We start from the raw sequence: 16,923 nt of genomic DNA on the forward strand, positions 1-16,923 counted from the left end.
GCTGTTTTTGTTTTGTTTGTTTTTTTGAGACGGAGTCTCACTCTTGCCCAGGCTGGAGTGCAGTGGTGCAATCTCGGCTCACTGAAACCTCTGCCTCACGGTTTCAAGCAATTCTCGTGCCTCAGCCTCCGAGCAGCTGGGATTACAGGCACGCACTACCAAGCCTGTAATGCCATATTTTTACTGTGCCTTTTCTATGTTTAGATATGTCTAGATACACAAACACTATTGTATTACAGTTGTCTGCAGTTGCCTATGGTACAGTAACCTGCTATACAACTTTGTAGCCTAGGAACAATTGACTGTACCATACAGCCTAACTGTATCATAGGCTGTACTATCTAGATTTGTGTCAGTACACTGTATGGTGTTCACACAGTGATGAAATAGCCTAATAACTCATTTCTCAAGATGTGTCCCCATAATTAAGTGAGGCATAACTGTACTTGTATGATTAAGAACTTCCCACCCACCCACCATCTCCCCTGCCCGGCTTTGTGTCTGGAGAGTTGTAGTTAGCATCCTGTAAAGGGGTTAAAATTCCTTAAAGCAGAGTTCTTGGTTTAAAAAAAACCCAAGACTTTCACATATGAAAGTCTATAAAACATATATCTTCCCTTCCTGCCCCCCACTCTTTGATTTGGTGTTAATATTTAATGAGAAGATAGAGGTGTTTATACCTGGTTTCTCCATTTTAGAATTTAGAAAGGAAGTAAACGCTAGAATATAAAGTATTACAAGAAGATTATTATATTAGTAATGGGGATAGTGGGAAGTCAGTGGGAACTAGAATACAGGTGTTTTTTTCCTTTGGTTATTTGCATTTGATTAACAATGCAGAATTTTTTGTCTTCTCTTTGAGACAGGGTCTTACTCTGTGACCCAGGCTGGAGTGCAGTGGCACAATCTCAGCTCACTGCAACCTCTGCCTTCCATGCTGAAGCAGTCCTCTCACCTCAGCCTCCCGAGTAGCTGGGACTACAGGCGCATGCCACCACACCAACCTGATTTTTTTTGTATGTTTATTAGAGACAGGGTTTCACCGTGTTGCCCAAGCTGGTCTCAAACTCCTGGGGTCAAGCAATTTGCCCAGTAGAAAAATTTTTTTAAAGACAGTGATCTAATAACAGGCACGAGCCAATTGGTTCAGATGCTTACTAAACCTCACTACTAGCTAGGGAGTCGCTGCATCCTTCTGGGCCTCCTGTTTTTGTTTGTGGGTTTTGCTGTTCGTTTGAGACAGGGTCTTGCTCAGTCACCCAGACTGGAGGGCAGTGACACAGTCTCGGCTCACTGCAGCCTTGACCTCTTGGGATCAAGTGATCCTCCCACCTCAGCCTCCTGAGTAGCTGGGACTGCAAGTGCGTGCCACCATGCACAGCTAATTTTTGTATTTTTTGTAAAGGCGGGGTTTTGCTATGTTGCCCAGATTGATCTCCATGTTTGTCTGTTTCATCTGCTGAGATCATTCTACTTACCCAAATGCTGCTTTGCTATTTAGCTACTTGCTAACAAAACGTTATCTCTGGGAACAATAGTTATATTATATTTTCTTATTTGGGAAGACTCAGCTTGAGGAGAACTTGCTGTTAATTTCCCATGTAACTGTGAATAAATTGTTCAACTTCTAAAGGACTTTATTTTCTGTAACAGCATGATGAGGATTAGCAGTTTCTATATAACTTTCTGGAGATTTGAAAAAATTAGATAAAATTTACTTGAGCTGGGCACAGTGGCACAGGTCTGTAGTCCCAGCTACTTAGGAGGCTGAGATGGGAGGATCACTTGAGCCCAGGAGTTTGAGGCTGCAGTGCACCATGATTATGCCTCTGAATAACCACTGCACTCCAGCATGGACAACATAGTGAGACTCTATCTCTAACATAAAAAAATAAAAATTACTTGAGACACCTTTCCTCACACACATACATAGGTAGGATAGTTTTACCAATACAAAGGAAAGTTTGGAACAGGCCAGTGCATGGAACTATTTGAATTATCTGGCAAACTTGAGCCAGGGAAATGGCAGGAGCCTAGATGTATGAAATAAGAAGTAAGAGAGGCTTGTATCTAGGATTGAGGAGGATGGAGTGTGTGCCCAGTAAACCCATTTCTGTGATGTCATAGGAAAAACATCATATACTGGAAACAGTGAAAATGTCAAAATATATAAAATTGAGAAAGTGGACATAAAGAAATGGAGGCTTAAGGCCATGGACAATGGCTCATGCCTGTAATCCCAACACTTTGGGAGCCCAAGGCGGGATGATCACTTGAGTCCAGGAATTCAAGACCAGCCCGGGCAACATGGCAAAACCCTGTCTCTACAAAAAATACAAAAACAAAATTAACCGGGCGTGGAAGCACATACCTGTAGTCCCAGCTGCTTGGGAGGCTGAGGTAGAAAGGTCACTAGAGCCTGGGAGATTGAGACCACAATGAGCCATGATCACGCCACTGCACTCCAGCCTGGGTGATAGAGAAAACCCTGTCTCAAACAACAAGAAAAAAGGCTTAGAGAAAAAAAGTCAGAAGTGGGAATCAGTGAACAGTGGAGTAAGACTATGTGGCAGTCAGCAAGCAATCTTTCTGAACTACCTCACTAGGGATTGTTGGGGAGAACTAGGAGAATCATAAAAGAGAAAAATGAAACCAGATGTATATTTGTGATACATCTATCTCACAGAGCACCTCTTCTGTGCCAGGTATTTGATATCTGTCTTCTCCTTTAATCTTTGCAATTGCCCTTTGGAGTAGGTAGATTTCCTCTTTATAGAGGATGAAAAGGGTCACCCAGGCTAGTGAGTTGCAGAGCTGGGATTTTAATCCAAAACCTGGACTGAGCAGATGCATTAGCTGGTACAAACTGCATTATGAAAACATTTCTAGGTGCAAAATGGCAGGAGTGAAGATGGAGCACCTCTAGGCATAATATGGGATGAACCAAAATCCAATTTGAAAATGATTTCCAGAATCTTTGACATGTTTGCTACCTTCTTATGGTAAACATTGGTTTATAGTAAGGTTCAAAAGTGTTGGGAATAGCCGGGCGCAGTGACTCACGCCTGTAATCCCAGCAATTTGGGAGGCCGAGGTGGGTGGACCACGAGGTCAGTAGTTCAAGACCAGCCTTGGCAAGATGGTGAAACCCCATCTCTACTAAAAATACAAAAAATTAGCCGGGCATGATGGCGGGCACCTGTAATCCCTGCTACTCAGGAGGCTGAGGCAGAGAATTGCTTGACCCTGCAAGGCAGAGATTGCAGTGAGCCAAGATTGCACCACTGCACTCCAGCCTGGGCCACAGAGCGAGACTCTGTCTCAAAATACAAAATGTTGGGAATAAGTGCTGAGGACTTTTGCAAGTACTCTCTGATTCATATATATTCCTCACCAGCTCACATACCAAATTAATCCCAATATTTCACACCTGATTTTACATAGCTCTTAAATTACCCCTATTTTGTATACCTCCTTACCTCCCTTTATTGTTGTTAAAATCAATATGTTGTGAAGGCAAATATACCACAAGCATTTAAAGTATCTATAGTTTGAAAGATGAAAATAGCCAGATGTGGTGCCCCACACCTGTAGTCTCAGCACTTAGGGAAGCTGAGGCAGGAGGATTGCTTGAGCTCAGGAGTTCAAGACCAGCCTGGGCAACATAGTGAGACCCTGTCTCTGAAAAAAAAAAAAAAAATATATATATATATATAGAGAGAGAGAGAGAGAGAGCGAGGCTTGGTGGTACATGTCAATAGTCCCAGCTACTCAGAAGGATGAGGTGGGAGGATCCCTTGAGCTCAGGAATTTGAGGCTGCAGTGAGCCATGATTGCACCACTGCACTCCACCCTGGGTGATAGAGCAAGACCCCATTTCTTTAAAAAAAAAAAAGAGGAAAACAAGTTCCCTGACTACAAAGAATCAAGCTCTAGGCGTTAGAAAAGATCTCAGAGGTCTAGTTAAATCTCTTTTAGTAGAGGATTTATTTCTGCAACATCCCTGACAAGCAGCCTCTCTCTTTGAATATCTCTGGTAGCAGGGTCTCATTTTCTAAGATAGTTTTTTTCATTGTTAGACACCGCTATTAGAAAGTTCTTTCTAAAACTGAACTAAAGACCAAACTATTTGTAAGACTTACTCCTTAGTTCTGTGGAGTTACAAATAACAAGCTACCCCCTCATTACATGACCTCTGATACCTGAATTCAGCAGTAGTAAGTAGTTCCCTATTTCTATAGAATTAATTCCTGGTAAAGTCTTGGCTGCACTTGAATCTCTCAAGATCATTTTGAATTCAGTCTGCTGTGTTTCACCTCTTTCTTGCCTCATGCTATTTGTAAAGATAAGTATGCCTTGTATTCTGCTGTCTTCATACTGGGTCTGGACAAAAAAGGCCAGGCAGATAAGGCCAAGGCCAAGTCAGAGCCCACAGGCTGCTGCTAGAGAATATCTCAGGCCCCATCCTGGGAATTATTCTTGCTAGGGTGACATACATGTTGTTGTACAGACAGTCCCTGGCTAACAATGGTTTGATTTAAGCCCATCATAAATGGGAAATACTGTTTTCAGAAAGTAACCCCATCATAAAAAGTGTCTGTATATTATAAAACGTCGGGTAAAAAGAGGAGGAAAGGATCACAACAGCGTTCCTGCTCCTGTGAACTGTTTCTGCAGTAGGAAGGAAGTCCATGTTTGGGGAGTGAAGGCATAAGTCAGCCTATTTTGTAGTTTTGCCTAGGGATCAGGAGTCTCATGTGCATATATATAGTGAAAAGCAAAACTGCATTCACATTTGTGTTTTATGTCCTAATGTTTCTGCGAGCATCCATCAATTGAAGGAGAAAGGAAGAAAGTAAACAGAAACTTGCCAGGTGGCAAGTGATAAGCAGATTAGGGTACATAATATCGATACTTGACTTGCGAACAGCCAAGATGATATATTGTTGTACACTCATATACATTTGGGTTGTTTATACTTTTTGGCAATGATGATTAATGCTGGTATGAACATTCGTGTACAAGCTTTTGTATAGAAATAAGTTTTCATTTCTTTTCAGTTATATCTGGGGTAGAATTCTGAGTCATAAGGTAACTATTAACTTTTTGAGGAGGTACCAAACTGTTTTGCTGAGCAGTTGTACCATTTTCCATTCCCAACAGCAGTACATGAGAGTTTAGATTTCTCCATGCCCTCACCAACTCTTACCTTTTTAATTATAGGTTCATAATTTTTTATTACACTCCTCTTTCTCCCATCAACTCCACTTTGACATCAAACTCCAAACCATCACATCAGTGTAGTTCTTTCCAGCTCCCTTTGGCTAAGTGATTTGATCGCTAGCACTCTGACTCCGATTTCTTACTTATGAGGAGAGTTAGTTGATCTGGGTTTCTAGAGTTTCAAAATGGCATCACATTGTAAAGTTTAAGAACTTGGATTTTAAAGTCAAAACTGGATTCAAATCCTTGTTGCCCTACTTAATATTTATGTGCCCTTGGGCAATTCACTTTAGAACTTCTCTGAGCTTCTGTTTCCTCATCTATAAAATGCAGATAATACCTTCTACCCTCTTGGGATTGTTGAAGTGAATTTGCATAGTAGGCACTGATTAAACTGTTGCTGCTGCTGCTATTTTTTAATCTGTTCTACTGGTATGTATAAACCATGTTTAATATCAAATAAGATTCCTAAGAAGCCTGAAATTTGTAGGCTAAGAGGTTGTGTGGTAGCCTATGGGACACGTGCAGAGATCCCACGTATCTGCTTTTATCAGGATGTAGGCTGGTGACCACCACCCTGCTCCCCTCCCTGCTACCCAACAGTCCTTAGTTTAGGAGAGTAATTTCCTGCCAGATATAACCTTTCCCTTAAATCTCAAGAGACCAGCACTTTGGAATGTGGCTTTAAAAAAGTCTCCTGCCCCTTTCTGGTAAAGAGAGAGAATGATGAAATTATCAAACACCAAAAACACCACAGAAGAGTGGGCTAACATAGGACAGTCACGAAAAGACTATGTTAACAAAATCTTATGGCATTTTGTGAACTTAAATTTTGGTGGAAAATCAATTCTAGAGATGGGACCTGTTTCTGAGTACATACCCTGGGCAGCAGATGAAAGGAAAAGGCAGAGTCACAGAGAACTTTGGCCCTAGTTATCCATCAAAGGTAGGACTGCTTTCTCATTAACCTGTTCAGTCACTTCAGTAACAAGAAGAGTTTCAGCATAAAAGAAGGCAGTATAGAGATTCCTATAAAGGATAAAGAAGAACTAAATAGAGTTTAGTAACATCGTAAGAAGGGTGAGACGATGCCTTTTAAAAAAAAATCCTTGTTTCTTAGAAAAGCAATGGAGTTTAGGATATTATTATTTATTGCATAATTATTGGAAGGGAGAATGTTTATGATGCTACAACATAAAAATTACCTTAAACAGAGAAATTTATTATATTCCTTAAAAGTTTGTTTACATATTATAGATGTGATTAAAAAGAAGAGAGAAAGGAGATAGTTTTAGATGTGTGAGTTTGTTGTGGCATTTTTATTCTTTTAGTGCGAAAAGCTTGAGACTCACATGCTGGTGTTAAATGCTGCCTGAGTGGTAATACATTCCCTGTTGGGATGAGAGCTACCCAGCTGCCCTCTGCTTGACAGAGGTTTCCATTCTACGCACCAGAAGCTAAGACATATGTTTATTCTTCCCTTTCTTTTACTCTCTGTTTCTATTGTTTTTAAAAGTGTCTCCTACTTACTTAGCTCTTTAGTTCCTGGGACTCCACATACAACCTACCCCAGTCGGTCTTCTTTACCACTATGAGAAGACTCGTTTTCCTAAAAACACATATTCATCTTGTGACTCCTCTACTCAGTAGTCTGCCTTGGGCTCATTTACTATCTATTCTAGAATCCCAGCTCTTCGAATCTTCCAGATTTCCCTTTTTTTCCTCCAACATGGATGCACTATTCTAGTTATTCTGTACATTTATCATCCATTTCTCTCCAGACCTTTACTCACATTCATTTTTCCACCTAGAATCTCTGATCTCATCCCTTAAACCTTTTCTAGGCTGGGCATGGTGGCTCACGCCTGTAATCCCAGCACTTTGGGAAGCCAAGGCAAGCGGATCATCTGAGGTCAGGAGTTTGAGACCAGCTTGGCCAACATGGCAAAACCCCATCTCTACTAAAAGTACAAAAATTAGCTGGGTGTGGTGGTGGGCGCCTGTAATCCCAGCTGCTGAGGAAGCTGAGGCAAGAGAATCACTTGAACCCGGGAGGCAGAGGTTGCAGTGAGCCAAGACTGCGCCACTGCACTTCAGCCTGGGCAACAAGAGCGAGACTCCATCTCAAAAAAAAAACAAAAAAACTTTTCTAATCCTGCCTCTCCTTAGATGCCCTGTCCAGGTTCCATCTTTATGTAGATTACTAAACCTTCCCTTATGTCATCCTAAGTGCTAGAGATACAATATGAATAAAATAATTCCTACTCCCAAGGAACCCTACCTCCCTTTTATTCTCCCAGCCACACTGACCTACTTTCTAACCCTCAGACATGCCAAGCTAATTCCCATCTTAAGAACCTCATACCTGCTATTTCCTCTGCTTAAGACATTCTTCCCTCCACATTTCAACAAGGCTCTGTTCGTATCACTCAAGTTTCAGCCTTCATAGTTTAATAGAATTGAATAGGGGAGAGACCTTCCCTGACCATTCCAGCTTCATCAATCAGCCTTCAGGCACTCTGTCTTATACCCCTATTTTTTTTTTTTTTTTTTTTTTTTTTTTTTTTTTGAGACGGAGTCTTGCTCTGTCACCCAGGCTGGAGTGCAGTGGCCGGATCTCAGCTCACTGCAAGCTCCTCCTCTCGGGTTCACGGCATTCTCCTGCCTCAGCCTCCCGAGTAGCTGGGACTACAGGCACCCGCCACTTCGCCCGGCTAGTTTTTTTTTGTATTTTTTAGTAGAGACGGGGTTTCACCGTGTTAGCCAGGATGGTCTCGATCTCCTGACCTCATGATCTGCCCGTCTCGGCCTCCCAAAGTGCTGGGATTACAGGCTTGAGCCACCGCGCCCGGCCCTTATACCCCTATTGATCTTCTTTGTTTTACTTCTCCATATGGGAAATCATCTTGCCTCCCTGACTCCTTAGAGTACAAACTCCTGAGGGCAGGCACTCTGTCTTGCTTACCACAATATTCTTAGTACTTTGAATATGCCTGGTACATAGCAGGCTCTCAGTAAATATTTATTGACAGAAATGTCCCAGACACTTGTGCTTGACCATGGGGATGATGGACCCCTCTGGCTCTGGCATTCTAGGGCTCTGAATCACAAACATCCAGGTGAGTGAGCTGGCCAGTTCTGGAATAAGCTACTGGTGACTGCCAGAAGGTTGGTTTCCATTGGTGTGTTATCTTTTCATGAGGCTTGCTTAATTGTACCCTAGCTTTTGCCTCTCCCATATGTTGTTCAGAGTAGCCTAACGACTGCCTCAGTATTATGGTTATGCTCAAAGCTAATCAGGGCTGCTGGCATCACTGCAAATACTGTGCATTGAAAAGATTATGGAACAGCCGTGTTGCTGTGTGATTTGGCCTTGAGACAAGCTATCTTTTCCAGAGACTAAGAGCTGTACCCACTAGCACACCCTGTTAACCCAGGCCACTCAGTTTCTTTGTGCTTTTATTCCTTTGTAGAATGGGTTTTGGGGATTGGATGTAAATAATGCCAGGAAAGATATTCACAGAATGCATAAAATTCTAACCTTTTTTTTCTCCTTAGATGTGAACGATTAGAAGAACAACTAAATGACCTAACAGAACTCCACCAGAATGAAATCTTGAACTTGAAGCAGGAACTGGCAAGCATGGAAGAAAAAATCGCGTATCAGTCCTATGAACGGGCCCGGGACATCCAGGTTAGTATGAAGGAAAAGGTGTAAATGCAAAATACAGTAGGGTTAGAAAGAAAAAAGGAAAACAGCAGAAGGAAAAAAGATGAGAAGGTAGAGAACAAAGAAAAGCTTATATCAACTATATAAGAGTACACTTACTCTTAAAATGATTGAGGTGCATTTCTCAAAAGTTTATACCATTTTGGGTTGGTATGTCTGCTTGGTACTTGGGAAATGTTTCTTAGGATCACAGTAGTCTCAGTGTGTGGAAAACCACATGAATCCTATTTGTCCATTACTGCTTTAAAAGCAGCTCTGACAAGTATTAGGGCCATTTTGCCCTTGTCTTCTTCTGTGGGAAAGGGGGCCTTTATTCCAGCTGCCAAATCCAGATCTCATTTAGGCACATTGCCTGACAGTTTGCAAGAATAACCCATGAGGCAGTCATGTTTAATTAAGGCTAATCGCCCATCTGTTTTATTCTATGAGGAAGTAGAATATTTAATTTTTTCTTGTTTCTATATGGAGGTATTTCTAAGGGAACAGTTCTTAGTGGTTTCATATGAAAGCATTTTGAAAGACGCTAGTCCCAGAGAAGGGAAGTGGGCTAGAAAACTTGTATTACAACAGCCTAAAAGAATCAAGGGAATGTCTAGATAATTTACCCGGATGCCGTCTTCTTCAGGCACTGCTTATGTTTTAATTATGTTTTCCGTAAGATCCTTCTGGACTGGACAGCATCCATTGTCTGTCTGTAGTTGGCTTCAGTCTGAAGTTACCCAAGCCTTACCTCAAATCCCAGGAAACCAGGATCCATTGAAACCAAGACCAGAAAAACTCATGGCTCCAACCAACTTTGGAGGATATCTGACCATAGCTAGGGAAATAGGTTCTATCCCTTGAATACTTTGGAATTAATTTAAATTCATGGGTGAAGGCCATGGCCTTGAGGAGAACAGACACTTTTTTTTTTTTAAATTGGGAATTAGGCATATGTTAAATGGAAGCTTTATTCTAATTGCATATGTTATAAGACAAGTTGTTATTAGTTACTGGTGATTCTAAACATTAGAATCAATGTATTAACACTTTATGTCACTATTGCATTACTAATAACGTTTCATTAATGTATTAGTATTTTACACTATTTTCAAGTACTTTTTAGTAGTTGAGAGAGATACAGAATATACAATCAGGTCTTGGTAATATAGGTTTTTAAATTAAACAATATAAAGTTAAAAAATAGCAAGAACAGGCCAGGAGCGGCGGCTCACGCCTATAATCCCAGCACTTTGGGAGGCCGAGGCGGGCAGATCACGAGGTCAGGAGATCGAGACCATCCTGGCTAACACGGTGAAACCTCGTCTCTACTAAAAATACAAAAATTAGCCAGGCGTGTTGGCGGGCACCTGTAGTCCCAGCTACTCGCAAGGCTGAGGCAGGAGAATGGTGTGAACCCGGGAGGTGGAGCTGGCAGTGAGCTGACATCGTGCCACTGTACTCTAGCCTGGGCGATAGAGCGAGACTCCATCTCAAAAAAAATAGCAAAAACAGACACTTTTAATGTTTGGTCTAGTGTGTGGGCATAGTGTCCTCTTTACAGAGGATCAACCTAAAGGAGAGTGTGCCCTTAAGAAGGCAGATCGGAGATCCCTTTCCACTGATGTCAGGGATTGACTTGACTTAGAAAACACCAGGTAGTGTGTATAAGGAAGCATGTTCAAAGAATGTTCACTGCATCATTGTTATAGTGGAAAAGTTGAAAACAACCTAAAAATCCCCAAGAGGGAACTAGCTGCATCTATTATAACATAGCCTAGCCATACTATAAAATGCTCTGCAGCAGTTAAAAAAAATGAGGTAGATTCTGTGTATTGACATGGAGAGATCACCAGGACCCACTGTTGAATGAAAAAAAACAAGTTGTGAATCGATTCCTATAGTATGATACTATTCCATGTTTGGAAAAGCCAAACCCTGTAAAATATTTTAAAGAGGTTTATTCTGAGCCGATATGAGTAACCATGGCCTAGGGAACACAGTCTCAAGAGGTCCTGAGAAAATACGCCCGAAGCAGTTGGGTTAGTTTAGCTTTGTACATTTCAGAGAGACAGGAATTGTAAGTAAAATCCTAAATCAATACATGGAAACTATACATTGGTTTGGCCCAAAAAGGTGGGCCATCTCTAAGTAGGGGCTAATAAGTCATAGTGGGTTTTAGGAATTTTTTAGTTGGCAGTTGGTTGAAAGAGTTAAGCTTTGTGTAAAGACTTGAAGTCAGTACAAAGGAATGCCTAAGTTAACGGGGTCTGCTGTCTGTCATGTGATGCTATACCCGAGTCAGGTTGGAAAGAAAGCCACATTAATACCAGTTAATTTTTTTAAAAACTGATGAGATGGCCTGGCGCAGTGGCTCACGCCTGTAATCCCAGCACTTTGGGAGGCCAAGGCAGGAGGATCACGAGGTCAGGAGATCCAGACCATCCTGGCAAACACGGTGAAACCCCATCTCTACTAAAAATACAAAAAAGAATTAGCCAGGTGTGGTGGTGGGCGTCTGTAGTCCCAGCTTCTCGGGAGGCTGAGGCAGGAGAATGGCATGAACTCAGGAGGCAGCGGAGCTTGCAGTGAGCAGAGATCGCACCACTGCACTCCAGCCTGGGCGACAGAGCGAGACTCCGTCTCAAAAAAAAAAAACAAAAAACTGATGAGATTTTATGGTTTGTAGGGTGAGATTTAACCCTTGTCTGGCATGGCCTTAGGTCTTGTTTATAATTTGATGTCTTACTGCCACAAAGAGTCCATTCTATCAGTCTTATGATCTCTATTTTAACATTAATGTTGGTCATTTGTGCTGCAACTCAAAAAGGGAGGGGATGTAATGAGGCATGTCCAGCCTCGTTCCCATCATTGCCAAGAACTCACTTTTTCAAGTTTCTTTGGGGTCCACTTTGGCCAAGAGGGAGTCCGTTCATTCGGCTGGGGGGCTTAGGATTTTATTTTTAGTTTACAGATAGGAAATAAAATTTAAAATTCCATATATTTTCCTTGACACATATATGTATACACTTAAACACAGATAAAAGGGTGAACACAAACAGTATTGCCTCAGGGACAGGGATTGGAATTGAAGGAAATGTCAGGAGAGATTATCCTATTTGAACTTTTTTATGTTGAACAAATACATTCTGTGCAACTTAGATTAATTTTCAATGAAAAAAGAGCATATATTTGTGGTCTTGTCATTAAAATGTTCTAGACTAAATAAATGTTAAGTGTGGCCACTGCTTCCTGTGACTCATCCCACTGAAATGCAATGGAGGGCAATTTGGGGGAATAATAGTCACTTGAATAGTGAGTTATACATCTAGACTTTTATATTCATTCAAGGCTTCAGCATATTTATAAAATCATTGGCATTGCTCAAGATGCATCTGGCTTGCCCAGGAGGCATGTCAGCATCTCAGAGTACTTGTGAGCAGAAGGCTTAACTCTTCCCTGTTCTGGCCCACAGGAGGCCCTAGAGGCATGCCAGACGCGCATCTCCAAGATGGAGCTGCAGCAGCAGCAGCAGCAGGTGGTGCAGCTAGAAGGGCTGGAGAATGCCACTGCCCGGAACCTTCTGGGCAAACTCATCAACATCCTCCTGGCTGTCATGGCAGTCCTTTTGGTCTTTGTCTCCACTGTAGCCAACTGTGTGGTTCCCCTCATGAAGACTCGCAACAGGACGTTCAGCACTTTATTCCTTGTGGTTTTCATTGCCTTTCTCTGGAAGCACTGGGACGCCCTCTTCAGCTATGTGGAACGGTTCTTTTCATCCCCTAGATGATGCTGGCACAGAAGGTATTGTTCCCTACCCTCTGGCAAGTGCATGCAGCAGAGAGTTAGACAGCAACTTACCTACTCTGAAGTTTTCTACAACAACAAAAGAGTTGAGTGAATCTGTTTACATTTAGAATAATGTTTTTTTCTTCAAGAGACGCAATTGCAATAGTATTTTTTAGATTTTATCCAAGAAGTTTTTTGGGCGAAAATCTTGGATCATTTTTATGTAGCATGATTTTCCTTGGGATGCAAATCTTAAACAGTCCTTTAATATGAACCAACAATCTGGAGCACACCGAAGGGCAATCTAAATTGTGGCTTGAAGGACTGCACTAAAACCCACTAAAAATATGTGAAAACCTAATTAGGGCAAACCAGTTAAACCTAACACCCTGCCTTGGGCTCATCACCTCTCCCCATCCCAGACTAACTTTACTGTGAAATCCTACCACATTCCATGTCTGAATTTTTGGATTCGGGGTGGATTTTCGTTGTCCGTGGAAGAACACATGGATCTCCCTGGCTTTCTCACCCAAGTTGGCCACTTACGATAACCCTGGAAGTATGATCACTTTTGAACCTGCCCCTTAACCTTTACTAGGATACAAAAGTGAAAGCATCATCCCCCAAGGGTCACTGCACAGTCCTACTACAGTATTTTTAAGTAGCCCTCTAAATACTTAATTTTAAGCAAAATCTGTTGGCCGCACTTTTAAGGTTTTTTTAATATGTGTATAGGTACCAACCTAAAAATAAAAAATCCGAACAGCATACTTGAAGAATGTAATACTCAAACTCTCAGTGCTTCCTTATGGTTTCTAATAGGATTTTTTATTATTGTTATTATTATTATTGGGTTTTTTTGGACAGGGTTGGGAGGGTCTTTTATTTTTCCTTTGAAATAAAGAAGTGATGTTTTTAAATGAAGAAATGTGTGGATATTTAAGTGTGCTGCTCCCTCTTGTCTTGAAACAGTTTGAGTAAGAAAGTCTTGCTGTAAATGCTGCCCTCTGCCGCCCTTGTTTTGAGATGCAGTTTAAACTCCCTCTGGCTGCTGCTGCTGCTTTTGGTGTCCCGATGTCCCTATGCCCCCGTTTTATGGGTTTAGCTTAGTTGGAGAGGAAAGGGTTGTGCAAGGAGAGGAGGAGGCTGTTTCCACAAACCAGTGTAGTAGGATAGGGATTTTTTTTTTTTTTTTTGCCCCAAGAAAATTTTCACCCAGTGATCTTGGGCTGGGATTGTCTTTAGGAAAAGTTGAGACTATAAGAGTCATAAATAAGTCCTTGTGTTTCCTTAATTTATTTTGTTAACACCCCTAATTACTGAAACCAAAGTGATGATGTGGAGTCTTCTGTCTTCATTTTGGCCCCAGCATTCTTAATTTCAAAGCTTTATTCTATCTGCCTAAGAGAATCAACCAAAGGTGATTCTCCTAAAGAGCAGTGAAGGAAATGTCGGGTTAGAAGGACCCAAGTTTTGGGTGTGAAATGTTGCCAGCTTCCTATAATGTAAACTGACTTGTTAACCTAACCTAATTATGCTCAGTGGACTTATCTAGATGGTTTAAAAAAAATGAACTGAGCTGCTTTCCCCCATCCCATAACCAGTTCCATCATCCTGGTGGAACTTGAACATTTAGAGTTTATCTAGAGAGCTTGGTTAATTTTCCATATTATTTGTAGTATGTTCACAAATGCTGTTCCCTCTTGGTCTCATTCTGTGCAACCAAGTGCATATAAGATGCCCTGAAAAGAGTAACAAAGTATGCTTTGCCTGTTTCCCCTTACCAGGAAATTCCTTCAGAACTAGATTAGCATTGACCTGCCTGTCTGAAAGGACAGTTTACCTAACGGTGCCAGCCTCCTTTTGCTTTGACAAGCTGGATTTCTCAGAGCCAGCATGTTTCCATAACTACTTTGACATTTTAACTCAGGTACCCCAGTCTTCACCCCAACCTCAGCTGATTGTAGTACACCTGCTAGTTCTGTTGCCCCCTCAAAACTAGCACCCAGAGTAGGGCCACAAGGGTGATTTTTTCTTTAAAAAAAAAAATTAGAACCAATTCATGTTCATGCCAAAAACAAATTGTCCCCAAGCCTATATATATTAAAATGTTAACTTTGCCTAAAAATATCGCAGTGACTTTTTAGGCAGGAGTGCCAAAGGACACTATGAACTTTTTGAACTAACAGTTTCTCCTAACTTTCTGCTTTAGTATAATTGCTCAGAGTAGAGAGCCCCCACAAAGTTATTTAAAAGATGCCCTAGCCACAATCCACCAGTTTTTCTAAGCTAGAACCTTTGAGTCCCCCAAACTGCCTGAAGACTTAAGTTTTGTGGACACTGAACGTCACTTTGATAGATGGATTGAAACTGTTCCCATTTGCCCTGGAACGGTTTCTATCAAAGGAAGGTTTTCACCTGTAGAAAGCTCCCTGCGCTCCAGCCTAACAGTCCCATGCTAACTTTCTGTCTTCCTTTCTCAGAGTGTCTTAGGAAGGACCTTCAGTGCAGATCAGGTGCAGTAATGGCTTTCTAGCCTTCTTGTCCCTTAATTATTCACCAGACCCAGAAGTTGTGTGCATTTAATGCTGTTTGTAACCATGCATCTGTTTTCATTCTTTCTTGTACCTTTTGCTGCCCATCCTGTTACTTTTGAGTTTCTTTCATTGCGGTTGTTCTTGGGTTCTTTTGTCTTTTCATAGCTCTTCTATAACCTTGCTTTAATGGCTTAACAGTTGTTCTGGGTGGAAACTTCGCCTCATTTGAATGCTCCTCTAAAAGAAAAGAAAAGAAAACTATATTCATTCCCTTTAAAATGAAACATTCCTGGATTATTTTTCCATGCCCCTAGCCTGGGTGAGTGAAGCTGGCTGTGTTGGCCTGGGTGACTGTTCAGGTTGTAGAATGCGCATTTTACATTGTTTATGATAATTGAAGGGTACTTCTCTCTGCTCCAATTTCCATTCCTTGGTATACTCAGTATGTCCTAGTAAGGAAGGCTTTCCACTCTACTGGCTCCTTAAGAAGCAAAAGTAGGTTAAATTTTAAACTTCACTGACTAGGGTCTTCTTTCTCCCCTGTTCTAAATGGAGTAAAAGTCTGATGCCAAGACAAATATTGGGAGCGAGCCTTCCTCACTAGCCATGTCCAAATAATGAGCATATTTTCACGTGGTCTTCACTGCATTTGGTTTTGTTTCTGATTTCATGTTCCTTTAAGGTACAGTCAGAAGAAAATGCTGAGTTCTGAGAGAGTTCCAATGAGGAGCTGTCTTTCAGCTTTGGAAAATATGCATCTAAAACAAAACCAAACATTATTGTAATCTGACACAGGCAAAATTATGGTTCCCACACCCCAACCCCAAATGAAACCTGGGATTTTGAATGTGGCTCTAAGCGTTAACATTACTGTCTGTATGTCGTGTATGCTAGCTGATATCCTCAGTAGGGATTGACTACTAGACTGTAAGTGTGTTTTATCAAAGTGTGTAAGAATAAAAACTCACTTGCACGAATTGAAACGTAAAGAAATGACACTTGTGAACGTGTGAACGTTAACACTGTAGTTGATAGATCTTAAGCTGCTAATTGTTGAGAGAGATTTAAATTTATGTTCTGTCTGGTCGCTGCAGATTCTCAGCAGCACTTTTACTGTATATAGAAATTGAAATAAAGACCTCAGCTATTAACCTGGTGGTCAGACTCGTGTTTGTTTTGCTCTTTATTTTTGAAACATTTAACATACATAGTTTTACATGCATGTAATGCATTATTAGCCAGCCTATTGCCACCTGTAATTTTGTTATAGAAGTAGTAATTTCTATTAGGACTTTTTCCTGGTGATCTCTGGGAGGCCTCTGGAAATCCTAAAGTCCTAAACTTGCCTTTGACCTGGTACCAAGCAGAGACATGATGACTCGGTCCTTCACAGCTCCAGTCTGAACGTCGAGAGCTTTAGCCCCACTTCTGGCTTACTAGCTGTGTGCCTTTTACCCCAACTATAAACTAGTGATACCACACCACCCAACTTGATCCTACAGGTAGATGTTGTGAGAGCAAAGGATACATCTTGTGAAATCTTTGAAAATTCCCCTAAATATGGGCCAGGCTGCCGTGTACAGATATGCAGGTTGTATATTGCCCAACCCTGGGGGGGCTTCATAAGTGTGATAAACTGTGAACAATATGCAGGAGTTGTGTAGT

General features: G+C 41.4%; 1 protein-coding gene across 12 annotated transcripts in view; it reads left to right on the forward strand.

The window, feature by feature from the left end:
• The window catches only part of TMCC1 (transmembrane and coiled-coil domain family 1), a 255,494-nt gene extending 239,085 nt beyond the window's left edge, over window positions 1-16,409 (forward strand). For all 12 annotated transcript variants that reach the window (XM_050781655.1, XM_050781652.1, XM_050781651.1 and 9 more), the window contains 2 exons: window positions 8,782-8,917; window positions 12,408-16,409. In XM_050781655.1, coding sequence (XP_050637612.1) covers window positions 8,782-8,917; window positions 12,408-12,722 — 451 coding nt within the window. In that variant the 3' untranslated portion in view covers window positions 12,723-16,409. The remainder of the gene's footprint in view (window positions 1-8,781; window positions 8,918-12,407) is intronic.
• The last annotated feature ends 514 nt before the right edge of the window (window positions 16,410-16,923 follow it).

The sequence above is a fragment of the Macaca thibetana genome, chromosome 2, assembly GCF_024542745.1.
Source record: "Macaca thibetana thibetana isolate TM-01 chromosome 2, ASM2454274v1, whole genome shotgun sequence".
NCBI lineage: Eukaryota > Metazoa > Chordata > Mammalia > Primates > Cercopithecidae > Macaca > Macaca thibetana.